At 38.7% G+C, this 26,607-nt stretch overlaps 2 protein-coding genes across 4 annotated transcripts; one reads left to right on the plus strand and one right to left on the minus strand.

Annotated features, from left to right (window-relative positions):
* Positions 1-1,024: 1,024 nt before the first annotated feature.
* LOC144010024 (melanocortin-2 receptor accessory protein 2-like) lies at positions 1,025-4,210 on the minus strand. Of its 3 annotated transcripts, XM_077510098.1 has the most exons (4): positions 4,007-4,155; positions 3,810-3,931; positions 3,536-3,635; positions 1,025-3,285 (listed from the first exon to the last, which is right to left on the minus strand). In XM_077510098.1, the coding sequence occupies exons 2-4, from the start codon at positions 3,919-3,921 to the stop codon at positions 2,865-2,867; spliced, it is 633 nt and encodes a 210-aa protein (XP_077366224.1). In that variant the 5' UTR covers positions 3,922-3,931; positions 4,007-4,155; the 3' UTR covers positions 1,025-2,864. The 3 variants fall into 3 exon arrangements, with proteins under 3 accessions (XP_077366224.1, XP_077366225.1, XP_077366223.1); XM_077510099.1 differs by lacking the exon at positions 3,810-3,931 and having other exon boundaries at positions 4,007-4,210; XM_077510097.1 differs by having other exon boundaries at positions 3,810-4,149.
* A 4,424-nt stretch (positions 4,211-8,634) lies between these two features.
* On the plus strand, positions 8,635-9,945 carry LOC144010025 (protein ripply2-like). Its single transcript, XM_077510100.1, has 3 exons — positions 8,635-9,411; positions 9,483-9,538; positions 9,665-9,945. The coding sequence occupies exons 1-3, from the start codon at positions 9,298-9,300 to the stop codon at positions 9,849-9,851; spliced, it is 357 nt and encodes a 118-aa protein (XP_077366226.1). The 5' UTR covers positions 8,635-9,297; the 3' UTR covers positions 9,852-9,945.
* Positions 9,946-26,607: the final 16,662 nt, after the last annotated feature.

The following is a 26,607-nucleotide window of genomic DNA, read 5'->3' on the forward strand; positions in this document are numbered from 1 at the left end:
GAACTCTGCAACTAAAATACCATTATACATTTAGTAACTTCAAATAAACAAATCCCCAAAAATATGCAATCCACATCTTAACAGAAAACTATTCCGATCTGTCCCCATAGATTAGCAATAACTTTACCATCGCATACAAAATAAAGGAAAAAAATATGCAGCAATGGAAAAACAACAGGGGGGGGAAAAATTATGAAAATTTCTGAGCTTTTAAATAATATTTCCTTTAAGGTTTTATTTGTTTTTTTTTTTGTTTGTTTTTTTATTTCACTGCAGTTCTGATCTAGAGCCCTCACGGCCCCGTGGCACGTATATGGTAAGTTCCCCACCCCTGGCTTTAGAAGCATGCATAGCATGTTTCTCATGTTTGTCCCACATGACTTATTCATGTCCAACTGAAACCCGACTCATTGTCCACCAAATTAAACATTTAAATGCCTCTCGCTTGCACTACAGTTTTTTTTGTTTGTTTTTTATTATGTTTTTCTTGCAAAATACTTGAAAAGCAAGACATAGCGTTAATGATACACCCAATTTGTATTTGTTAAGCATGATGATGTCAGGGTTTTGAAAGTGATCACAGTAAAGAATGAGCTCATTAATCGAACATTCAGAATCTCCTGTCAATTTTTCAGAATTGGTGGTTTACTGTTTGCATTTTAGGAAAGGATTAGAAATTACAGCATTCTGATATTTTCCTTGAAGATTAATGTAATAAACAAAAACCTTTCCGGCATTGATTCATTCACAAATGAGTTTTTCCTTTTTCACAGCTCCCTGTGACACATCTATGCAGTAAAAAACTTTTGTCACACTCGAGCTACTCCACTGTGTGCTGCTGTGTTGAGTCAGTCATCCTTTTGTGATCTACTTGAGCTCTCAGCAGAATTCAGATCTCTGCCAAGGCCAAACAATCTTAGTTTCCGACAACTATCTTTCTTTTATTTTGCTTTCTCATAGTCTTTTACTTGATATTTTAAAAGGAAATTTTTTCTGCAAAGGTCTGACATCCAGTCCGGGCATGTACCTTGTTAAGTTTCAATAAATATCCTAAACTATCACTAACATCCTAAACTATCACTAACATATGCTAATGTAATAAAATATTTGTACAAAAAACATTTTGGGAGATTGGCCAGTATCCTAAAAATACGTTGTGTTCCATCTTTTTAAGGTAGTGTTCCCCAACCTTTTTTAAACAAGGCACACATCAGCAAAATCTCATGGCACGCCACCAAAATATTGACGATCCCGTTTCATATTACAAACACAACATACGTGAATTGTACCTGACATCTAGCGGAAGAGCATTCAATTGTTCTGCCTGTCCACAATACGTCTACGCATGGATGAGATACATTTGTAAAATAATAAATCATTTTTGGACAAAAAAAGTAAATTATTGCAGTCAGTTTCCCCCAATTTACACGAGTTGTTGTTTCCAACTCACTATCTTGACTGACAAGACGCATGACGTCTACAGAGGAGAAAGGTCAGAGTATTTCAATGGCACGTCAGGAATTTTGTAATTACACCTGGCTCATTTGTCACATCTGGAAGTCTATTTATACTGCGTTAATTAAGGTTGATAGAACATTGAGCATTCCCAGCACAACCTTCTTGCCAATAGTAGCTAGTTGCCGGTTAACAACTCGCAATGTTCCTTTGCATAATAATTGCTAATTTGTTTCAAGGGAGCAGAGAGAATAAACATGCAAGAGCGCAACGTCACCATAGAAATGTGAAGTTTAATAGGACTGAAACCTACAGTTACAGTACAATATAAATATAATTGTATAATTCTATATAATATTCATGTATATTTGTACAAATGTATATCTCACATCATCTACCACAATAAAAATGTCAGGTTAGCTACTAGATAAGCCAGCAGTAAGTTAGTTTAATCTTGCATGTCTTCTTCTACAACCTTCTTTGTATTTCCCATCACTTTGGATGCCATGTGGCACTATGCTGCCTCTCATAGGTCAGTATGGGTACTGCAATGGAAATGCGGCCTACCCTGCTTAGTTGGTCATCTTGAGTACACCGCACATAAGAGCAGTAAGCAGTAATACTGGCTGATTCATCAAATTAATTGATTGATTGATTTTATTTTTGGCTAGTTTAATAGCTAAATACATTTTTGTTTGGTGTACAGTGTTATCTTTCTAATGTAAAAACGGTACCATGGCTCTGTAAAGTTTGGGAGAGTTAGGTAGGTTTTTTGTAGGTAGGAGTGTTCACCAAGTCAATTTTTTTGTTCTTCAATTGGAAGATAATTTGAATCAGGTTTGCATGCAGCGGAGTCCTCGAGAGCTCGATGACACACCTCAAAGCTAACAATATAGAGTCGCGGGTAAGTCACATGTGCAGGTGTAACTTTGCAAATGACATTTGCTAATGTTAGCTAACGTTAGCTAGCCACATTAACCGGTTATTATTAGCTAGCTCATTATAAGATTATTATTATTTTTGATAACGGGCTTTGAAGGACTCTGATTAGAGAATATTAGCTAATGTTAGCTAACCATGCTAGTTGATGTATGTTAGCTAGTCTGTTATTTAAAAAAAAAAATGGTTTTAAAGAATGAGATAGTGGGTCAGATGTGAATCTTAAAAGTCCTCATTTCATTTACTATTTCCTCAGATTTTTTTACGACCAGTTCTTGCAGTGCAAATGACTCCAATGCCTGAAATTATAAACAAATATTACAAGTCTTGCATTAGCGTTTATATGAATCATTTATCAGTTGGCTGATCTGGTTTCCAGGCTTCTGTGACGTCCCAAATAATAGTCCCAGGCAAGACGAAACAAATAATAACAATCCATTCTTGCTTTCTAGTTACACTGTTGGAGGATGTCACCACATGGATCTTATGTTCTGGTCCAGTGTGATGGGTGGCTCACACAGCAGGTCATCTTCTCCCAATGAGGAAGTGACAAAGTTTGGAATGTTGAAGTGGGACAAGAAGTCACATTCCGTGTCTGTCTTCCTCTCATCTACTGCAAGCCCATTGAGGGGCAAGCGTTCCCCCCTGTCTCCATCCTCAATCATCACAGGGGTGGTACCTCCTGACTCTTTGAAGTTCCCCTGCCGTCCATTCTGCTTTTTCCACCGCTTACCCTCTTCATCCTCACTGATGTAGAAATTAAAGTAGGAGCGAGATTCTGCCATGAAGGGTCGAGAAACGGCTATGTCGTCAGAGTCCTCGTCGTCTTTCGGACCGATGATGTTCAAAAGGCCGTTTCCTGGACCAGGCAGATTGTCGGCGTCTGGATTTCTGACGAGAAAGCAAATGACTGTAGCACTTTTTGCATGTTAGACATAAAAACGCATTCATTCATCCCTCGATAGGGCTTGTGTGACATGAAATGACAGCAAAAATCATATAACGCCATGAGATCCAAAACAACAACAGCACAACAAGTCTGACTTTACAAAAAAAGCAGTGCTATAGTTAAGCTTTAAAATTCCACCCTGTATACATGAGAAACCTTTTCGTTTGTGACTTTACATCATTGTATACTCACTCCTGCTGTGGCGCTCCTGTCTTCGTGCGCAGTGTGAGAACAAAAAACATGAAAATGACGAACACTGCAAGCCCAACCCAGAAGCCGATTACGATGGAGTCTGCAACGGGGGGAAAAAACGGACTTGAATTGTTTGAATTTTCTGACACGAGCGCATCGGTTTGTTTGAACACTGACTGATTACGCACCGTGCGTAAAACCCAGTCAACACCCCGGTTACAGACTGAACACTATTTTATGAACGTAAAAGCACCAATTTGACATGCAAGCTTACATCTGTGTGCTTTGAGTCCCTCAAAAGAGACGGGCTCCTCGTCGTAATATTCATATTGCCACACGTAGTCACTGCGCCGCGCGCCGCTTTGACTCCGGTTGTGCGAGCTCATGTCATCCAGCCTTGTCACATGCGACACGACGACGTCAAATCGACAAGTTTGACGGATTGTCAGGATAAAACAACACGAAATTTACCTGTCTTATTCCGTGCCTGGAAGCACGTGTGCCCGCATCCCGGGTTACTTAACGCAACAACTAATACATTGAGGGCCAACCGTCTGACCATTAAACAGACACATCATTGAAAATTGCGTGCAAATAATAAGCTTGGAAATGTCAGTCAGATGAATCCCAAAGCCAGAAATGAACTGAGCACGACTGCTGCATCAGTGAAAACCATAGCACACGAACGGGCCCTCTAGTGGCAGTGAACAGGAACGTTTTTGTTACTTTTACCGGATAATGTTCATAATATATTCATAAAACTAGCCAATTAAAAAAAATATGTCTGGCAAACTTGTTTTCATCACGGGTCACATATCGTTTTAGTTGCCTGGGGGGCTGTAGAACAATAATAAAATAAAATTTTGTATAACTTTTATGTAAATGACGTGATTTAAAGATATTTTACAAAAGTGAGTAGTGGCAATAATAATAATAATAATAATAATAATAATAGCATATGATTCATATGATATATTTATTTATGATGGATAACATCTCATGACCAGTCAAATAAAAATGTTGACATAATCTGAATGGAACAGAGCAGTTTCTCCAACCTTTATTGTGTCAAGGCACATATGGAAAAACTATCATGATGACCTTGTTTCAGTTTACTCACAATTAACTTATGCCTTCTGAAATGTTGGCCATTTCAGTTGAACACAATGATATTATTGTTGTCTCTATGGCAACAGGTGGAAACACAGGTTAATTGGGCATTTGCTGTAATTGTTCTGCCAGTTACAATACGAAATTGACATAGATGAACAAAGTTACATTATTTGTGGTAAACCATTTTTAGGCCAATTTATTGAAATTTCTCGCCCCACACTACTGGAGTATACGGATCTGGAGTGTGACACCTGTGATGTCGACTAATAAACATAGCATTGCTCAGCTCGTTGTTATTGTTATGGTTGCTAGGCACATCTTGTTTAGTTCATTTTTTTTTCTTCAGTGAAAAATGTAAGTCACACCCAACAAGTTGTTTGAATGTCAAGTCTTGATTACTTGCGCATGTCAACTAAATGTTTGTACATTTTAACAGGAGATAAACACTTGTGAGTGAAACAAATTGAAAATCACAGCTTCTCTTCTGCACTTGATTCACATTGACAAAGCGGCTCTGATTCACCACTGCACCATAAAGGAAAGTGGCCATGAAAGTGAAAATTTAAAAAAGGATCCTCTTGTACTAGTTCATTTAAGGTTTTTTCCCCCTCCTAATTTGTTTGTGTAAACTGCCTTTGGTCATTTCTGCATTTGGCTAACTCGGTGTTCTGTAATTTTGCTTAACTAGATAAGTTGTTTTCATGAGAATGGACCTGGGTTTCATTCAAATACTATGAGAAGATGCATAAATCGATTTATTTGCTGGTCAAGAATAAAATAGAAATGAATACTGTTGAAACAAATAAATAAAATTACAACACACTGTTATGCTGAATGCAGTTGTTGTAATGAGTGGGAGTCGGTCGCATTATGCGCTAATAGGAGAATAATGTCCAGTTTACTCCTTTTTTTTTTTTTTTTTTTCCATCATTGCAGAAAATAAAAGCAGCACTTGCTAAATTTGAATCCATAACTATCCTAAGTTTGTGGTAATCTGTGATATATTGCTTCCCTCTGGTACTGTAAATTGAGTTCCATTGTGTATTTTTATTGTAATTCTTCCTGTACCTGCAAATGGCAGTTCATCCTGTCCGCTGGTTTCCAAGGTAACAGTCAGGGCTTCAATTAAAGGAGGATGTGGTGCAGCCCGACTGGCAAGCTCTTGAGCTCTAAAGCCTAGAAAGTGATGCATCATAACAACGTGACCTGCTTGCATGTTGGTTAATGTTAATCAGATGTGTATTCACCCCCATGTTAGGGTCTTGATTGTTTTGTCATCTGTGTGTTTGCTGTTTAAGACAACTGACCTCACAAAACATTGGGAGTGAGAAAAGGTGCAAAACATTGCCAAAATACACAAAAGAAAAGTCCAAGCCTCACTTAACATTTGAGAATGAATTCAGTTACATCTGCCTTAATGTCGTCTCACTTGTCCAACTTGTCGCCATTTGTGTGTTGTTAACAAAATGTCATTTCTTCTCATTTCTGCATCTGCTCATGTTTACATATGAGCCCCCCATTGCCTTACAAACCTTGTTTTGTATGCACAAGGCTTGACACATGCTGTCACCCTCTGCACTTCATCCATCATCCAAACAGCAGGGACTGACAAGAGGACGTCTTCACACCAACACCCAAATGGCTAGCTAGGTCGATAGCTGGCTGGATGACTGTCTGTCAGGATTCTGTTTGTTTCTCTGCCCGGCCCCATCTATATGTCATGCTAGCCGTCTAGCAGCTTAACTAGGTGCCTAGCTAGTTAGCTATATAGCATGCTTACTCGACTCGCTGCCTAGCTAGCTAGCTATCTGTTTTGCTAGCTGTCAAGCAAGCGAAATAGCTGTTTAGCTAGCTCTGTCTAGCTAGCTAGCAGACTAACTAGTTGCCGAAATGGTGATGTAGCTATCTGTCCCGTAGCCTAACTCGCTGCCTTGCTAGCTATATGTCTCGCTAGCTGTCTCGGAGGTGGAGTGCTCTGCGCTGCCAAAATGGAGGGTGTCGATTTGAAAAAGTTGTTGTGTTGGGCCTGGCCTTACAACAAAAATGTCATTATTTATTTATTTGTAAAGTAAGGCTTCCAAAGAAAGTTACGTTTTTTGTTTTTTTTCCTACCAATACAAAGAATGCATTAAAAAATAATAATAAAAAATAATAATAATAATAATAATAATTATATATATATATATATATATATATATATATATATATATATATATATATATATATATATATATATATATATATATATATATATATGGCATCCTTAAGTAAACTGACTATAATTTAAGTATCTTGAGGCCTGGCGGAGTGTCGTCCTATTTTTGGAAATCAATCGGTCACCCTAACCTAGCTCCATCTAGCCATCTGATCGAAACTACCGTTCTTACAAGAAAATTTAATATGGAATGAAGCTGGGGCTTCTTTGTACGCTCCAATTACCAAACATACCGCAAAGAATACACGGCTTCTATTTATTCCCATCTCATTATAAATGATTACATCTGACTCATACATGGGAAGCCAAACAAGGTCACATACTTTGTTTTGGTCTTTCAGAAAGGTCTGACACCTCCATTTGGAAGGTTCTTATTGATTTGTCTTTTGTAAGGCTTCCCCCACCCCGTCTTTTACACAACACACATGCAGAGCTGTAAATATCATTGCGTTATTCAGTATTGAGAAAGAAAACCTTCACATTTTAGTCAGTGACAAAAATTCTTCAAGTAGCTGGTGTTTCTCTCTACCTGCCATATATGAAAAATGTCATGTTAAACATTTGGTACACACGGACCAGTGACAATATGACAAAACAGACTGTTTCATTGTTAAACTAGACTTACACACTCCTTCATCGTATGTATCCACGAGTTTCAATGAGAACTTTTGACACAATGTGGTGGGTGTTCTTAATTAACATTCATCTTGTGTTGTTTCGTTCGTTTGTTTGTTTTCAGATGCTTCAAGTTGGCGCAAGTCACCTTTAAAGACACACTCCTCACCATGGAACCTCTGGTAAATGTGGCAACCATTAACTTGAGGTCTTTTACACACACACGTTTATTTATCCATCGATCAACTAAAATCCCAGCATGTAGCTTTGCACTGCCCCCTACTGATATTATTGGTAGAACACACTACTATTCAACCCCAAATGGGACTAATTAAATCAGTTTGTTTTTATTTGTCAAAAGGCTTTGCATCAATCCCAAATGACTAATGAGATGTGATTGTGTGTACGTGCCAACAAAGCATATAAGGGAAATATTTTATAAACATTCTATTTTAATTAGAAAATAACAATCGACATGTTTTGCTAAATGTTTGCATGTTTAAATGAGTTGTGAGGGATAATTGAAGTATAATTTAGGGGGATATCATAAAGTAGCTTTAATGTAAAAATAAAACAAATTTTTTTTGGTAAGGTAAATGTATTCAAATTTATTAAGTTAAATAGATGGATTGACTTTCAGATATAATATGAATGTCACTTGCTATCAAAGCTAACTGCAACTTCAAAAAGTACTGACTGGATGTATTTTTTTTTTTAATTATTATTATTATTTATGTTGTGTAGACTAGAGTGTATAGTACTTTTGCATTTTTCTCTTTGCTCACATGAACTTTTTGATGGGAAATGCATGTTGGAAGTCATGACAAGTTAAGCAGTGTTTTGTTTGGTTTTAAATGCACATTGTAGTTCCTGATATGACTAAAATCCAAAACTCATCGAACGATTTTCATCAGTGAAAAGTTCATATTTTGTCCAGAATGAATTTGCAATTTGCTGACTTCATTATTTTTCATGTACAATTAATACCTTTAAAAAGTAATTTTCTACTTGCTGTCGACTGATGATGACATCACCTTGTGCTGAGGAAGTAGGTAACGACTATATGGCTCACCTGTTTTCTGGGTTGCCTATAGCACAAGGTGACGTCATCATCAGTCGACAGCAAGTAGAAAAATTACTTTTTAAATGTACTCATTTTACATGAAAAATACTTGAAATTACCACATTCATTATCGCCAAAATATTCACGTTTTACTCCTGAAAATGTCTGTGAGCCAAGTTTATATTTATAACCTGTTAAGTAACTCTTGCCTATATGTTTGTTCGCAAGGGGTGTTCAAATTACTGCTGAAAGGCTGACGCGTGTCGACCCCTTCCCATCACCCACGCAGCGGGGGGTTGTCAAGAGGGGCACGCGTGTCTTCGCACCATGCACCCAAATGGTTTTACGCCGGAGATAACGTGAGCTTTTAACGGATCGAAACGCTTAATTGCACAAATAAGCAGATATTTTTAAGTGCGTCTTGAAAGAGTGAAGCGTCAGGTGCACCCGATCATTTATTTTCGATGTTGTGAAAGAAATGTCATCAAAACAAGGTCAAATCCCCAAAAGTAAATCAAGTTTGTCCCATATGGTCGGGGTTTGCTCACGTGTGACTTCGCACCTCCGCACCGTGACGCATGGAGACACTTGACGACGCGTCAAAAGTCCAATTTGGCACTCGGCCCGGGGAAAGCCCCCCCCCCCCGTTAAATAGCCGCATCCGCTTCGTCAGCACCCACATTGCGGCATCTGGACCTCTTGACGAAAGGACTCAAGCCCACCGCCGTCATCTTCGCTCTACTTCGCAAACAAAAAATGAATGCTCGCGTTGGATTGGATCTGTCGGTGTTTCGCGACAACGACGCGGACCAGCCGTCCAACATGTGGAGACCGTGGATTAGAACCGAGACGACGGCTTCCATACTTATGGTAAATCTGACTTGACTGCACGATTTATTTCATTATAAACAAAAATCTAATGGAGATTTTTAAACTTTCAGGCTCATTTCAATCCTGCTGAAACGCCCAAACCAGCTCTTTTCGTTCACCCAGTCAAGTAAATTTCATTTTATCCCATTTTTGTTATTTTATTTATTTTTTTAATTATGCTTCACCAGGGCGTACTTTATTTTCATTATTTTTCCCCACGTTTATACTCATTTGTTTAAATCCCTTTTCAAAGGTTGTACTGGCCCAAAACCAAATGTTTTGACTATCTGTACCGGGAAGCTGAGATGCTCCTTCGGAACTATCCGGTCCAAGCCACCATCTGCCCTTATGAAGACTCTTCGTCCAGTGAGGAAGACACAGAGGAGGAAGAAGAGGAAGATGATTCTGATGATAGTGATGATGAAGAGGAGCTCAATTAAATTTCGCAATTATATGCATAATGCATTAATATATTTACTATTTCTATTTATTGCTGTAAATAATTGTAAATAGACCATTCAACATTTTCATGCCACACACACAAAAAAAGTTTTATAATGCTTTTAAATTATTTTGTCAACTACCTCTTTTGTTTTTGTGTACCCTGCAATAAAATACGTTCAATAACTTCCTTTGCTTCTCTGTGTTCTGAATAAAATTGGGCTTCATCAAAAAATAAATATCACGTATAGCCTATTTCTGCCAAATTTAGTGTATTAGAGATCAGATTCATTTTCTATAATGGCACACAAGCAGCTCCTTTCCCACTGATAAGTGCAAGGTCGTAAACGTACCACTTCCTCTGCAAAGTCGCCTGAGGTGCGCGGTGCGTGACAAAATGGAGGTGTCAGCCTTCACAAGAAAGCTGTAACATGTGGACTGGTGTCAAAATACAATGCAGAGATTTTTTTTTTATTTTTTATCCCCCTTCAGTTTTGGTGATGAGGGTTAAAACTATATAAACTATAAAATAAGGAGTCATATATGTTAAAATGTAAGATATTTTGTATTGAAAAAGCTTTTGAGTTTAATAAATACTGTATGGCGTCCTATAATGCTAAAAGTGACTAGATTCATTTCTTTATAACAATATTTTGAATCTATTTTGGTGCAGTGCATTCTAAATTTGCCCATTTGTGGGTACCCAAACTTTTGCGTCCTTTTCACACTGCACTTAGCACAGTGCAGTGTGCCATATGTGTTGCATGCGCTTTATTGTGGTGATCGATTCGACTGTTTTGTTACATTTTTACTTTAGTTTTGGGAGCATTGCCATCTTGTTGTGCTTATATGAAAATGTTATGTTCCAGAAAATGGACAGTAAAAAGTGGCAATTCAAAGAAGACTGACTTTTTGAAAAACATCTTTAGAGCCTTTTAAAATTTTCATTTAATTACCTGCGTAGTAGACTTTTAATCGCTGCAACTGCTTCCCAGTATCAGCATATTGTTTTGATGCTACAAGGTGCGCCCTAATGACCCGGACTCTTGTTGGCATTCTGAGGCGTGCCGTGGGAACTCTTGCGATGGTGCAAACCTTGGCGGGAGAGAATCGGTGGCCCCTGAATGCACCATTGCCGCTGAACTCATGACCTCCACTAGTGCGCAGGCGGAATTATTCTCACCCAGATCCCTTAAATTCCCACTTTACCCACTCATTTTCTCTCAGACACACTTTTGTATAGTGTAACGTTAATTTGACATTTTGTAGCAAAGCTCCACTGCTCTGTGAATATCACACGAATAGGTGCAAATAAAAAATAGTGAAATTTGGGGTTTGTAAATGAGAGGCGATGATGCTCTGATAACCTCTTCAACTCAAGGCTGCCTGCCTGGAACTTTCCCAGGCTTGGGTGTCGGACTTTAATGCTATCAGCGGTGTCACCTACTTGGGTGTGAAATGCGCTCACCTCCGCAGTTAAATATAAAACCAAGCACTGATGCCCTGGCTGATGAACTTTTAGCCCTTTAATGCACAAATGCATAAAGCTGTTTTTTTTTTTTTTTGTGTGACTATTTTCTGTCTGAACACTACAAAAATTAAACGTTAAATGCCGTTAGTAACCGAAATTTGCTGTAAACTGAGGATCTTGTGTGTCATGTTTTGGATCTGTGGGGGTGGGATTTTGGTTTTCTTTTGGTGTTTTTGGGTGTTTCATGCATTCCTTGTTTCTTTCCTTGTCTCGTTATGTCTCAATCAATCAACTTTATTTATATAGCACCTTTCATACATCCAAAATGCAACTCAAAGTGCTGGCATGGCGGGGCACAGAAGTACCCTGTAAGGAAAGGCACCCAGGAGGAGTTCATCCACAGTGAGATGGATGAAGACCAGCCATCCCTCTCACTGTGGAGGCTCCCCCATGAGGAACCACTGGAGCTAATAACTACCAAATAAAAACATTTAAAAACTAAAAGAAAACCGTTAAACACGATAGAAAAAATAAATAAATAAAAACAAAGCTACAAAACCAAGACCAGAGAGCAGGGAATTACAATAATCTAAACGACAAGAAATAAAAGCATGCATCAGCACCTCCGTGTTAGCCTGCGAGAGAAACGAACGGACTCTGGCAATATTCTTAAGATGGTAAAAACCGATCTTGGCTACATTTTTAATATGAGGATTAAAAGTAACCTCAGAGTAAAAAATGACGCCCAAATTCTTTACACATTGCGAGGGTTAAAAATCTTGTAGTTTAGGTAAAAGTTTAACCTCGTCCACCTGAGTGTGTCTTCCCTTCCCAGTGTGTTGACCCAATCAGCTCCCCAAGCCTCTTGTGTCTTGCCCATTTGTCTCTTGTTGTCTCATTGCCATGTGTATTTAGTTCCCTTGCTTTCTTTCACTTCTTGTTGAGTCATTGTTGTTGTTGGTGTCTAGTCATCCCATGTTGTCCTTGCCACGCCTTGTTGCCCTCGTGTTTTCATCGCTATAGTTTGTTTTTGACCATGTTAATTTGTATTTTGCCATAGTACCTTGTTTACCTTTTTTTTCCTGAATTAAATCCCCTTTTTACCTGCATTCCTTTCTTTTCTTGCCGCCGGCATTTGGGTCCTGGCTCCGACACCCCCAAACGTGACGTTGTGCATGTTTTTAGGTTTCCTTTTTTTTTTTTTTTTTCAAAATGCATTTTCAGGCTCATAAATTGCTGTTGTCCCATGAATGAATGATCAAAATGACACAATTGGGGAAAAAAATGGATCCAAAATAACCTCATGTAAACAGATTATGGACACAAGTTAGTTTGGATTGATTTCTTAATGATCGCGGTTCAACCTTCCCCAGCGTGACATTGAGAACTTTGCACCATTCTAACCCTTAGCGGCACATGCTGCCCTTTCTCAGGGTTGGGTGTAAATTAGGAAGGTGTGAGGAAGACACACCTTAAAGGGTGCACAGACCCCCCCACACTCCACACTCCACACTTGTTTGACCTCTTGTAGACTTACCATGCCTCCAAATAGCTCCCCTGTTACTTGCTCTTTTTTTGGCTCGGGAGACAAATGTGAGACTGTCACAAATGGATGCGAGTGTGCGTTTATGACCGAGAAAAGTGACGGCGGCCTTGCCCCGGTGAACTCTGTAACCGAGATCGGCGGCGTGAGCAGTGACACTCGCAGAGGTGGCAAAGTGTGACCCAGATGAGCCCGAGACTGAAGCCGATGGAGACGCTTCTCACAGTCACACCTTTGGTTGTCCTTTTGGAGGTCGCGCTCCGCTTTGGATCGTTAATTGTCATCCATCCGTTTTCTGAACCGTTTGTGTTTCTGAATCCGTTTTCAGAAACACGTTATGGTCTTCTATTATTTGGTCCCTTATGATGACGAGGTATTTGTCAGTCTTAATGAGTTAGTCATTTTGTAGTTGTTATACAGTTGATATGACATTTCTGATGCTAATTTTTGATGATGATGCTGTATTAGCCATTCTTAGTTTGTCTAGTCTCATGCAAATGTATTTTATGATGAACATGTGGTCAGTTGCTATGCTATTAGTCACTATTAGTTTACCTAGTCACTCCTATTTGATCATATAGGCCTTTATTCTGTCATATAGAATAATTGTGCCTTTCCCTAGCTCGATAATCATAATGCTAATATCTGATGCTCGCCGTGGTTACTTTTTATTTTTCGTTCTGCATTCAGCCAGCTCAAGATTATTGGTCAAGGTTTCTTCAGCAGGTTTTCTTTTTTTCTGTTCAAGGCCATATTTTCAGGTACAAACAGACTCTCTCTATTTCCCAACTCCCGTGTCTTGTCTGTGTTTGGGTCCTAATTCTGCACCTCACATATTTGTTTGTATTATTGTTGTTATGATTTACTGACTTAAGTTAACGCCACACTTGTTTGGTAGAATGTTGTGAAGTTGTCGGAATCAAACCTTAGAAAAGTGTTTACGAAGTGAACAATTCTGATTGAAGTCTTTCATATTACATTCATTTATTAATTGCCTATTTAGCATAAGGATAACCTACCTATAAGAGCAAAACATTTATGTATAATAAATCTGAGATGATTTTAATTGAAACATATTTTAATATATTGCTTGTGCTTGTTAGAAAATACATGGGAAGAGGTCCTTGAAAAATGATCATATCAAATTGCAATTGCAAGATCGAGGACATTTTTTAAAAGAATTGAATAAATAAATAAATAAAGCAAGCTATTTTTTCATAATAGTTCAGTCCTAAATTTACACTATAAAATTGTAAAATTATTCTTACACTTGTATGAGTTTAATTAAATTTACTTAAAACATTGTGTGAAAGGTTTATTGACAGCAATAGTTTGACCCATTTTGTTTTTATTTTTTCCCCCCAATGGTTAGCTCGTCTGCCTCACAGTTCTAAAGTTCTGGTTCAAGTCCAGGCATACTGTGTGTTAAATTTCTATGTTGTTTTTTTTCCCAACAGCATTTTCAGAAAATATATAATACTTTATGTCAGTTTTGAGCGGGATGTTTAAAACTTTGAAGTCAAATGAATCCAGAAAGTAATAATTCATATCAAAGCGGAGATAACATCTGTGTTTTTTTTTTTTTGGATCCGAGAGGATGGATTAAAACTGATTAATTTTTTTCCATGACTTGACCTTGACAAAATACATAAAATCTTTTGAGGCTAGTGAAGAGCATATTTGATCATTAGATGAAGCAACTCCATGAGGTTTAGTTTGGGGGTGGGTGATGTAACTTTCTACTGCTTCCACTTGGGGGCAGTGTTGCACTTCTACACTTGGCAGTTTTTTTTTTGTTTTTTTTTGTTGTTCTTGATTTATTTGATTTTTTTTATTTAACCAAACTATTTACTAACAAAAAATATTTTGAAAATGTATTTATGTGAAAGTGTCAATTGAATACAAGCTATTTGATAAGAATAGGAAAAAAAAAATAAGTCCTTTTGCAGCGCAAGGATGTTTCATGGCATCCACCCTTATGCCTCACAATTAAATGACACAAATAGGAGTTTGTCAAAGAGACATAGCCTCCATTTAAAGACTTAGTCTCTTTGAGATGCGTCGACTGGAGATAATTACAATTTCGGCAACATTTGCTAGGTGATTACCTCATAATCCCCAATTTCATTTGATAAGTCACGCATTGATTTAGCTGCGAGTTGGAGCTAATGGAGTAGCTCGCGCGACGCCACAGTGATTTGTATGCCGGGGCGAAAGGACAACGGCAGATTGAAGGCAGAAAAACAGACGCCCGCCATCACCCTCCACTCAGTTAGCAATGAAAAAGACGAGCTTTAATCAAAGCAGCCCAAGTCCAAACAGTAAATCACAGCCGATACAATGAAGCGTGGTGTCGGTTAGAATAGGCCCTCTTACATAAAAAGCTGTTCCTTTTTTTTTTTTTTTTTTTTTTTAATAGCAGCTCCTGTTGCAAGGCAGGCAAAGGGGAGGGTTGGCATGATAAAAACGTTGGATGAAGACAGAAGGGGAAGGGAGAGAGGCGGCCTGCTTTGTATTCACCTGCGTCTCTGGATCAATAAAAGATAATTTGGGCTGATTCCTCCCCGTAGGCCTCTTAGCAGACGGGCGGGGAGAGGGGTCAGCCGCTGCTGGGCTGCCAGGAGCTGGAATAACTTAGAAACACACTGCAAATTACTGGCCCTTGTTTGACTAGCTCTCATTCGGCTTTTCGCTCTGCCGGGAGAAACCGCATGAGGCGAAGTCCTCGCTCTAATGGGATTGGAGGAAAAGAAGGCGATTCCTTCCTATAGGCAAGAATATAGTGCAGAGTCGCTCTTAAAAAAAATAAATAAAAAGTGGAACCATTTTGAGCTTGGTAAGAATAGAAACAGAAATGACATTTTTCATTGTCCGCAGCACGTCATGAATGTTGTAGGATTTCATATTTACTACGATGCAATCACAAATTGGTGAGACACCTTGACATCAGTTTCACATTTGTTTGGTAAAGGGATTTGCCCCATTTTTCTTTTTAACTTGCTGCTAACCGGATATTACACCATAGGTGCCAGTGTATGTGTGCTAACGGTTGTTTTTCATCACATGGGGTTGGTTTCTTGAAAATCACAATAGAGGTACAATATGGGCCTAAAAAGGGCATTTAATTTTTTTTTTTAATTTTTTTTTTTTTTTTTTTAAACTCCGGTACTTCTATTAGGTCTGACATATTTGACAAAAATGACAAAAAGTGACGATACAAAAAACAGATATTAACTGTCATACAAGTTTAAATTTTTTTTTTTAAATACCTGTTAAAACCTAAAAAGAAAGCACTCCATATGAAATGTGAGTCTTCTTATATACCTTCAATGAAGTTATTAATTTCTATACAGTCACAACTCAAACACACGCTGTATGATAATTTTTTTAATTTTAACGCCACTCCAAATCCGTATGCCGTACAGTAGCTCCGTTGAGTGAAGTCTCACAAAACAGTGAAACAAGACTGGCTCCTTCCATGTAACATTTTAAGTGGTGACAACGTTGGCATTTTCCTATGACATAATTATCTTCTGATTTTGGAACTTGCCTAGGCTGCCCAAAAACAATTGAAAGACTGCTTCTAATCCCCTCGAGAAGGACTGTGTGTTCTGAGATGTTTGGATTCACAGGTCAGGCCTCGTAAATTAGCCAAGAATCAGGTTGAAGGCAGGGAAATAACACAAGCAGTTGCTAGGCTGAAAACACATTTAGTAGCCGCGAGGTGTGATTTTCTTCTTTTAGCCTTCAAGATCAGTTATTCCCACTCGGAATCAGCCGCTATTAGCCGAGAACTCGTAACCGCTTCGTTCCCTTTGGACTCCATTCACATTCCTTCATCAAAACCTTTGTGTCTCGGCAGTTGGGGTGAAGGGGGAGGGGGGGGGGGTTGTCGACGTCGGCTTATAGGCATGGAGGTTGCCGTCCATCACCGAGGGTCACCAGTCCGATAGGAATGCTCCATGTCAGGAGATGTCAGGGGTGCGAAGGAGGTCCCCAAGGAGACCCCAAACCCGAATTTCTGCCCGATCATTGCTGCACGTGTGGTGCTCTCCATCAAGGTACACAGGTGTACTTTGTATGCCAGTGTGCACATGCTAACTATTTGATTAGTGGGGCACAGGTGGGACCTTGTACAGGACCCCCTTCAAGTAAACGTTTTTGTTTTTTTTTGTAAATATAGAAAGTTCATTTTTCTTAGGAATTGCATGTGAATGGTGTCACTGGACCAAAATGCTAAGAAAAGAAAACCATTGAGCACAATCACATCCATGGATAATTTAGAGTCTTCAAATCACCTATCATGCATGTTTTTGGAATGTGGGAGGAAATTAGAGCACCCAAAAAAAAAACCCCAAAAAAACACGCAGGCACGTGCAGAACATGCAAACTCAACACAGGAAGGCCAAAGCCCGGAATCGAACCCTGGACCTCTGGAATGTTAGGCGGACTTACTAACCACTGTCAGTTATCCACCCCTGATCCTATTAAATATCAGAAAATACGATTACGTTGAATACTATTACAGTTAGCATTGCTAAGCTTTTCGACATATATTCTTCCTTTAAAAAAAAAGAAAAAAGAAAAAAAAGGACCAATACTACAGTGACAGTATTTCAGCTCTCATGCTTTGTTAGTAAAAATGTATTTATTTATGTATTTATTTATTTATTTAGTTATTTATTTATTAGTTTATAAATTATTCATACAATTCATTCATGAGTTTTTAAATTATAGTTTTATTTTATTTTGTATTTATTAGCTTTGTCACTATGAACTTTGTGTATACTGTAGTTTTAAAAATGTATTTATTGTTTACACAATTAATCAATCAGTTAATTCCTAACACGGCATCTTATTCAGTATGAAATTTTACTCCCATAACATTAAATCGAGGAAAAAAATTGCATAGTCAAGATAAAAAAAATAAAATAAAAAAAATAAAAATACTGTATATAAATACTGTATAGGGCATCAAACTCATTTTGATTCAGGGTCCACTTTCACCCAAGTGGGCCAGAACAGCATGTCTGTGGCAATACAATAATCTGCAATACACAACGACAGGTAAAACATATATTTATATAATTATACATACATTCTAAAAATATTCCCATTTATTGTCATCATTGCAGATTAATCTGAAATGTGTTAACAAAAATGAGTGCAGAATTTTTGCATCAAATCCTGAGTAACAGCCAAATTTCAGAATTCAGTGCGCCCTCCATTTAATTTGAGTGAAAAACTGCTGCTTGTGTTTTGTCCTCACGGGCCAGACTGGACCCCTTGACAGACCAATTCTGATCTGCAGGTGGTATATTTGACAACCCTGCTGTATACAAATATATACATTTAAAAAAAATGATTACTTAAATATCAAATGCTGTACAGAAGTCCAATTGAAGAACATGGAAAACATGGGGTGCTGTTTGAGGCCAACTTAGCTGGTGAGTCATTTCCATTCTAGTAGGCCGATCTCATCACCATATCATATTAGCATTCACATGAAAACACTAATTACAAAGACAGGGTGAACCTGATTTATGCTAATGGAAACGTGAATATGTGACGGATGTGTTCATCTGGAATATCGGACCCTATGACGGCGTTAACTGTGATTAGCATGTGATTAGCATAGCATGGGTTAGCTCGGATGAAGCATGTCGACTTGCCGTCGGCGACCGGTGATGGTGACTCTTCACCTTCGAGTGATGTTAATCATTTCAAATGAACTTTCATTTAATTGAATTTAAACACAAACAATTCATTTAACAGCGCTGCAACGTTAAATGAATGATTGCAAAACATGAAATGAATAAAACGCAAACATATAGAGAACCTTGCCCAACACACTCACAATATAAGTAGGAACATTTTTTTTTAGATTAATTTACTTGATAATGCCTTTTTCTTTTCTTTGACTACCTTTTAGTCAACTTCTATCTCATTCGCTAGCTTACAGCCAATTAGAGTGGACAATGACGTAATTGATCGGCTCCTTAACTCTTTTACTGCCACACATTATAATAACAAAAAAAATAAATAAATCCACAGTGCCAGCCTCTTTCGAGCATTTTAACTCATCTTTCAAGGCAAAAAGAATATTGTTTGCCTTTACCACATATACAATGTGGCTACTAAATGAAAGATCGCATTCCATTCATCGGAATTTTACTAATCATTATTAATCGTCGTTGTCAGTCAAAGAGTGAAGTTAAAATACATTTCATGTTACCGTATTTTTCGGATTATAAGTCTCAGTTTTTTTTTTTTATAGTTTGGTGCGATTTATACTCTGGTGCGATTTATGTGTGAAATTAACACATTATTATATCATTTCACATGTTATTTTCACACTCAAGAGGGCGCTCTAGGCCTGTGTTGATAAGTTCAACATTGCCGGTAGAAGAGCATCGTCTACCTCCCGAGTTGGGGGAGTTGTTTAAAAGTGACACCGAGGATGAAGATTTCATTGGATTTAGTGATTTGGAGTGAAACTGATAGTTTGATGAACTTGTTCTTTATGCTAGAGTTATATGAATAACTTGTAGTGATGGGAACATAATTCACCCACGGAACGTTGGGACGAAGGGAGAGTTCCGGGTGGGAAGGTTTTGTTATGTGGAAAAGGGGAGTTAGCCTGTTAGCTTCTAGCTGAGTGGGGAGTTGCTGTTAAGACCTCAGAAGCTGATGTCAATAAAACGCCAGCCTTTGGCTCCGTGCTTTTATTTTTATTTTAAATTGCCTTTCAAGATTACATGTATATTTTTGGTGTTGGATTTTACCAAATAAATTTACCCCAAAAATGCGACATACTCCAGTGCGACTATATATGTTTTTTCCTTCTTAATTATGCATTTTTTGGCTGGTTCGATTTATAATCTGTAGCGACGTATAATCCGAAAAATACGGTACATGTAATACGCTTTCTGAAGAATTTTTGGGTTTTAGTCTTTATATTTTTTCCATTCATTTACATTGCCGACAATTCTACCTGGGTTTTTGCAATTCGAGGGCGGGGCCAGACCACATCTGCCGCGAATGGCGGGACGGTTGACTTTCGTGTAAATATGAACGGTCTTTTACGCAACACCTGTCTTCAATCCAAAGAGGCGCATCACCGCCATCTACTGGTGTTTGTTTGTCAGTACATTTCTGTAGAATATTCAACTTCACAGACGAGCTGGGCGAGACCCTCTTCCACACCTACACGCCCATCCCTAATCCAGACAGAATGTAGTGCTATGATAAGAGTTTGTTCTGTTTCATCAAACTACTTCTTGAGGACACTTATTAGCGGTGCAACTTTTCGGAGAGTCCCCTGTTGGTGCTCTTGGCACCATCTGTTCGAAACACCGAGAGCACCTCTGCGGCCTGTTGCCAACAAGACGATGCATTTGTTTTGGGCACAAGAGAACAAAGAGATGAGGCCCATGTCTCTTTATCCCTACTTTGATCCCTCCAGTGAAAGGACCCGGGTGTTTCCCCTCTCTCGGCAAAGCCCGCCCTCACCATCACCGCTACACCCCTCCCACACAGTCTGTGGCTGGTGACTGACTTTGGTCACCAGGCACATGGCACTCCAGCAGAATGAGCCCATTGACGAGGCAACAGATTGGCTTTGAGTGTACCTGATGGTTATCCACCCCCACTTCTCCCCCTCCGCTAGTCCCCTTCTCGTCCTCTTGCAAGCATCCAGAGACAATCCCAGTGTCTCTGTCATTCTCATACAAATTGCCAGTCGGTAGTGGATTTAGGAGAGTGGCAGAAGCCATTGTTTGCCAATCTGTATCAAAAGGGAGCATCAATGTGGAGTGCGGTCCTTTTCTTAGTCGGGATTAGGGTCGGTTTTGCTCGGCGCGCCGCTCTCTTTGGGGGATGCCTTTGAATCCATGTGTCGTTTTTTTGCCATTTTCACTGAAAAATGAAAAAGTGAATGTTGTTTTTCAATTGTTGATTTCTTATTTCAATGGTACTTAGACCAAAATAGAAGTTGGAAAAACAGGCCACTTGATAGAGTTCCCGAATTCATTAAAGAAATGCTATATACCCAGTTGGGCTCTGATTTCTGCAGACTAGGGTCAATTAGTTGAGTCTAGATTTCAAAGCAAACATGGTGAAGCAGCATTTAGCTGTTATGCTGCACACAAGTGAAATAAACTGTGAATTTCATTGTTGCTCATTTGACGGCTGGCATTTATGGCCACATGGAGCACCGCATGTGGACTGGTAGACTTTGGGGATATGGATTATTAATTAATTCAACTCAAATTCAGTTGTCACCCATTTTAAATTTAGATTTTTTTTCCCCAGAGGTTAAAATTCAACTGTGAAAAATTAGTTCGTTTTTTTTTTTTTTGCTTTGTTTTGAATTTTTTAAGACTAGCGGCAATTGGATTAGCCAGAGCTAACCAGGCTAATCACTATGCTGTTCCGCAACCAGTTTACTTTTTGTACTCTCAGACTCATGCAGATTTCTGAAGACTCTGTCGCTTTGATGGCCATAAATTTTGCTGGTCCACATAACGCTATCTGGAAGTCTGAAAATCCCCTGTAAATTGGCCGCCAAGATGCGAAATGCACTGGTCGCCAGACAATCGCAGTGCTAAACAAATGAAAATAAAGCAACCACACTATAATAAGTCAGTTTTTCATTGTTATTTTCATTGCCTTGCTTTATTCTCTCCCTTCTATCTAAAAACCTGAGGCGCTAACTCGCGAATCGCCAGGCTTCCCATTCTCTCTCAATTTGTTGGGCTTTCATATTTTTCGGGTTTCTCGGGCATCGTGGGACTGTGAAGACAAATTCCTTGTGTTTTTACATACTTGGCCAATAAATCTGACTGATTTTTTTGATTGCCAATGAAAGTAGAAATATGAAATAATTGAAGAAAAACCCCAGGAAGTACCGGTACAAAAGCACATCTTTCACATTGCACATCGTCATCTGCCTTAAGTAGGCCTTCTCAGGTGTTAGCACTGATGTCTACAGCCACATTATTGTTTGCTATTGGGAGTAAGAGTCTGGCTCTGACCCTGCAAGCCCCACTACCCCCCCCCCCCCCCCCCCCCACCTCCTCCTGCCCTCCTTCTGCCCTGCTCTGGTCCCTCATCACCCCAGCTAATACCAGGCTCATTACACCGCTATCGATCGCCCCTCGATGCACGTCGACAAGGCCAAAGAAGTTCTCTCTAGCCTTTCGCTCTCCTGTGATCATTTTACACGCTTTTTATCGTCGGCAATTGGACCTTTTCTTTTCTGATAACCTGTTAGAGAGATCTTGAAATGAGGATTTGAGCTTTTTCTTTCCTTGCCAAATCGGGAAGAATTTGATTGACAATCACAGTGCTTTGTTACGTTTGAATGATAATTTAAGTTCTAAAAGATTATCCAACAGTTATACCTGGTGTTGCAATAATTACAGCTAACTTTGCTCTTTGTTTACTCAACAAGTATGAATATGTACGTGTTAAACGGGGAAATGTGCATTTTTAAGATACGTTCCCCTTCACCGCAAAGTCATCTAGTTTCTGGTGCGCAATGCCAAAAAGACGATTTGATATCAAAGGTAAAATCAAATCTCTTCCCACTCATCCATCCCCTGCAGGTCCGACCCTTCATGTGTTGCTTTTATCTCGTCGGTTGCCGGTGATTTGGCGCCTCGTATAATAAGACACAATTTATTATCCAAATCTCTATAGTGGGCAGCCGTGTGTGGGCTGAAGTATAAACACCGCGGCGGCGACTTTGAGGGGAAAGCAGGTGTTGAATTACAACACTTCCTCGTGCAGCGGGCAGCATGTTTCATGCAGATGCACTTAACACATGGACAGGCCTGAGAAACAGCGTTTCCAAGCTGTTCTAAGGAATTCAGTGAGTTGCGGTCAAATCTAATGAAGAAGGTTTATGAAGCTATACTATAGTTTTGTCGTGATCTATTTTTCGACCAATGGCAAAGCTTGCAAACTTTAGCTTGCCACGGTAAACTATCATCTGAATTGGAGTATATAATTGCAGTGCAACATTGTATACTCCACCTGTGAATATTTAAAACAATTTTGTTGGCAATGGTAAGTTTTGTTTTTTATTCTCTGCTGAGCGACATCTGTTTATTACAATGAGTAACATTTTTACTAAATTTGTCTTCAATTAGAGATGCAAGTAAACTTTTCTCGATTATTATTTTTTCAATTATTATTGAGTATTTATTTAATTATTTACATATATTACATATATTCTATTTCATTTTTATTACAAATCTGCCTTTTTCTTTTTTTTAAATAATAATAATATTTTGTTTAGCTATTGATCAAGTTACTGTAAAAAGTGACTTGGTAATGTAGATCGCTTGCAATATCTCTGTTATTATTTCTGCCTATGTCATTTAGAAAATTTAGTCGAGAATTTAGCAAGAATCAAGGAAGTTGACCCACAAGACTTGTTTCCGCGGGGCACATAAAATGAAGTGGTGGGCCGGATCTGGCCCCCGGGCCTCGAGTTTGATAGCTCTGCTTCTTGTACATCAAGTTTTAATAATAATAACAATAATAATAATAACAATAATAATAATAATAATAATAATAATAATAATAATAATAATAATAATAATAATGATGATGACAATAAGAATAATAATAATGTGGTGTTAGTGTATAAGTATAATAAATAATATGTATAATAATATGTACTATTGTAATATATTTAGTAATATTTAGGGTTATGTTCAGCAACAAGTGGAATATTTTTTTTATGAAACATTGCTATAAATTATAATTACAATGCTTGGTAAAATCCGTATTGCACAAGCTTTTATAGGTCAAACTTAAAAACAAAAGCAATGAAAATATTAAAAGGATACTTAACTCATTGAACAATTTTCAGCAGTAAAAAGTTAATATTTTGTCTATAATTAATGTGGTAACTTCATTATTTTTCATCTACAATTTGTACCTCCATCCATCCATCCATTTTCTTGACCACTTATTCCTCACAAGGGTTGCGGGAGGTGCTGGAGCCTATCTCAGCTAGCTTTGGGCAGTAGGCGGGGGACACCCTGAACTGGTTGCCAGCCAATCGCAGGGCACTATTTGTATCTTTAAAAAGTAATTTTTCTGCTTGCTGTCGACTGATGATGACATCACCTGTGCTGAGGAAGTAAGTCACGGCCAATCATGGCTCACCTGTTTTCTGGGTTTGGTCAGTAAACTGAGCCATGATTGGCCGTTACCTACTTCCTCACCACAGGTGATGTCATCATCAGTCGACAGCAAGTAGAAAAAATATTTTTTAAAAGTACAAATTGTACATGAAAAATAATGAAGTTACCACATTAATTATACACAAAATATGAACTTTTTACTGCTGAAAATGACTCAATGAGTCAAGTATCCTTTTAATAATAATGGGGGGGGAAAAAAAGATGTAAACGGTCAAAAATATATTTGGGGGACACATAAAGCCATCTCTGATTCAAATTTGCTGTTGACCAGTGTTATTGTGAAAATGCTCAACGTATTGTCCAACAATAGAATTTTGGAGGCCAAAACCGCATAATCTCTTCTCAAAGTTCCATTTGAATGGTAAAAGCTGTCATCTTGGAAGATAGATCTACAGATGTTCAGGCAGTCGAGCATGAAAACAACAATACACTAATGAGTACATTTACTACAAGTTTGTCAAATGCGAATCATATATATGTACTCTGTCAAAATGTATGATCGTATATCACATCATTTAGCCACAATTTGATTTGTTGTGTAAATGAGCACTAGCCTCCTCTAGTTCACTCCTGAAACGTGTGACATTTCCAGATGACCTAAAATACATTATAACTTTTACAGCTGAATTTAATTTGACCGTCTCCACCTGTTCAATGTTTCAGTACTATTTGCTAGGGTTGTAACGATAAGAGCAATATTGTGATATGGCGATATTAAAACTGCCTTAATATCGTCGTCGTCATGTTCACAACATTTTGAAAGGAACACATCTGTTAAAAAAAAGTCAGGTTGATTTCCATTTGTGCAGTTCTAGCACCCTGTAGTGGCTAGTTTATTAGTGCAATTTAATTTTCACTAGGGATGTTTTGGCCTTCTATGTTTAAAACCTATGCTAATTGTCAGATCAAGGGGAACCTAATTTGCTTGTGAAGCGATCAATGTGCCTCAATATTGTTATTAGAGATTGTAGGTGGTTTATATGCATTGCTGCTACGTACAAATGCACAATATTGTGCTTTTTTTAAGTATGACCTCTTTTTTTTATTTTATTTTTATTTTTTTTTATAATATTGTGATCTTTTTTAAATATCGCCACCCCCCACAATATCGTGATAATTATCATATCGTGACCTTCATATCGTGATACTATTGTATCGTGATGTTTGGATATCGTTTCATCCCTACTATTTGCACAACTTACGTATGTCGAACAAGGAGCTGAATGACAAAATTGAAAACAGGTTTGATTTATGACTCAAACACTATATTTACTGTAGAATTGTTTCTATTCAAGTAGTTCTTTTCATCATACTGTTCACATTTTGACATCATGAGACCAATACCTTGTTCATTGCACGGCATCAAACAGGATGCTTTGAAGGGAGGGAAGCAATATCCAAGATAAATCCTCCGATTAATTGACTGCACATGTTTGGGGCGAAAAAAAAAGAGTAAAGTGCTTCTGTAGTGCGAATTATTTGCATTTCCTCCGCTACAGTAACTCGGCAAGGGGTCGCCTGTCCTCTGACCTCGCGCTGACAATCTGCGAGGCCTGTTTAAGGATAATTGCTTACATACCAGGCAGCACCACCTTTTGACTCGCCATTTGCATCGCTCCCTCGCTGGCTTTAATAAGCGGCTTACAGTAGACTTTTTTTTCAAATAGCGGGTACCACATGACGGAGGCGGGTCTGCTGTTGTTTGTCAGGTTGGCTGCACCCTCGTCCCCACCTCCACCTCGAGCCAGCCCCTCTACCTCTACGTCTTTGTTTCACGGCTGACAGAAGAAGTGCCAGAACTCCTCCGGCTGGAGTGATTTATGACCAGCAGCTGCTTTTGCAGCCCGTGACCCACACAGCTGGGTGTCAGATGTGGTCTCCCCTGTAAGCAGAAACTTATCTGGCAACCCAACATCAGTCGAGAAGGGGTAAAGAGGAGAGAAGACTGAGTGGGAGGAAGATGGAGTGGCCAGACTGATTCTTGGGAGTGAGGTGTGGGGGGGTGCAAAAAAAATGAGAAGAAGATGAAAGTGATAGCAAGGCAGAGAAATGGAGCTGGAGAAGAAGGATTAAACAACACGGATTTGACAGTGCTAAAGAAACAAAGAGGCATTAAGTCGAAGTTATTTTCCGGCAAAAAGCGAGCCGTGTGGCTGGAGACAATCGATTTGGATGCAGCAGCTTAGCTCGCCATTGATTTCTGCTGGTGCAGGGAAAGCAAAATGTTTGTATTATTTCATAAGCCAATTAGGTGCAAGGATACTCCTCTCCCCGTGTGCCTATTGACCCACAGTCTGTGGCTGCAGCTTTATTGTCGGGGGGGGGGGGCTTTATAAAAGATCAATAACAGGCGAGTGATTGGATTATCGGTTAATCAATGCATTGTGCTAATATATGACCAGAGTGATTACAGAGCACTAGCTAATAGGAGGCCTCGGAGAGCGCTGAGGACATCGCACACGAAAAGTGGGCATCTGCAATGAAAGGCCACAGGGAGCAAATGTGTGTACTCGTGTGTCACA

Source organism: Festucalex cinctus, chromosome 21 (genome assembly GCF_051991245.1).
Source record: "Festucalex cinctus isolate MCC-2025b chromosome 21, RoL_Fcin_1.0, whole genome shotgun sequence".
NCBI classification, from domain to species: Eukaryota; Metazoa; Chordata; class Actinopteri; order Syngnathiformes; family Syngnathidae; genus Festucalex; species Festucalex cinctus.

Coding starts and splice junctions, on each gene's coding strand:
- LOC144010024 (XM_077510098.1), bottom strand. CDS start 3,921: ATGAGCTCGCACAACCGGAGTCAAAGCGGCGCGCGGCGCAGTGACTAC. Junction 3,636..3,809: donor GGGACTCAAAGCACACAGAT/GTAAGCTTGCAT, acceptor CCCCCGTTGCAG/ACTCCATCGTAATCGGCTTC. Junction 3,286..3,535: donor ACAGGAGCGCCACAGCAGGA/GTGAGTATACAA, acceptor CTTTCTCGTCAG/AAATCCAGACGCCGACAATC.
- LOC144010025 (XM_077510100.1), top strand. CDS start 9,298: ATGAATGCTCGCGTTGGATTGGATCTGTCGGTGTTTCGCGACAACGAC. Junction 9,412..9,482: donor CGACGGCTTCCATACTTATG/GTAAATCTGACT, acceptor TTAAACTTTCAG/GCTCATTTCAATCCTGCTGA. Junction 9,539..9,664: donor CTTTTCGTTCACCCAGTCAA/GTAAATTTCATT, acceptor CCCTTTTCAAAG/GTTGTACTGGCCCAAAACCA.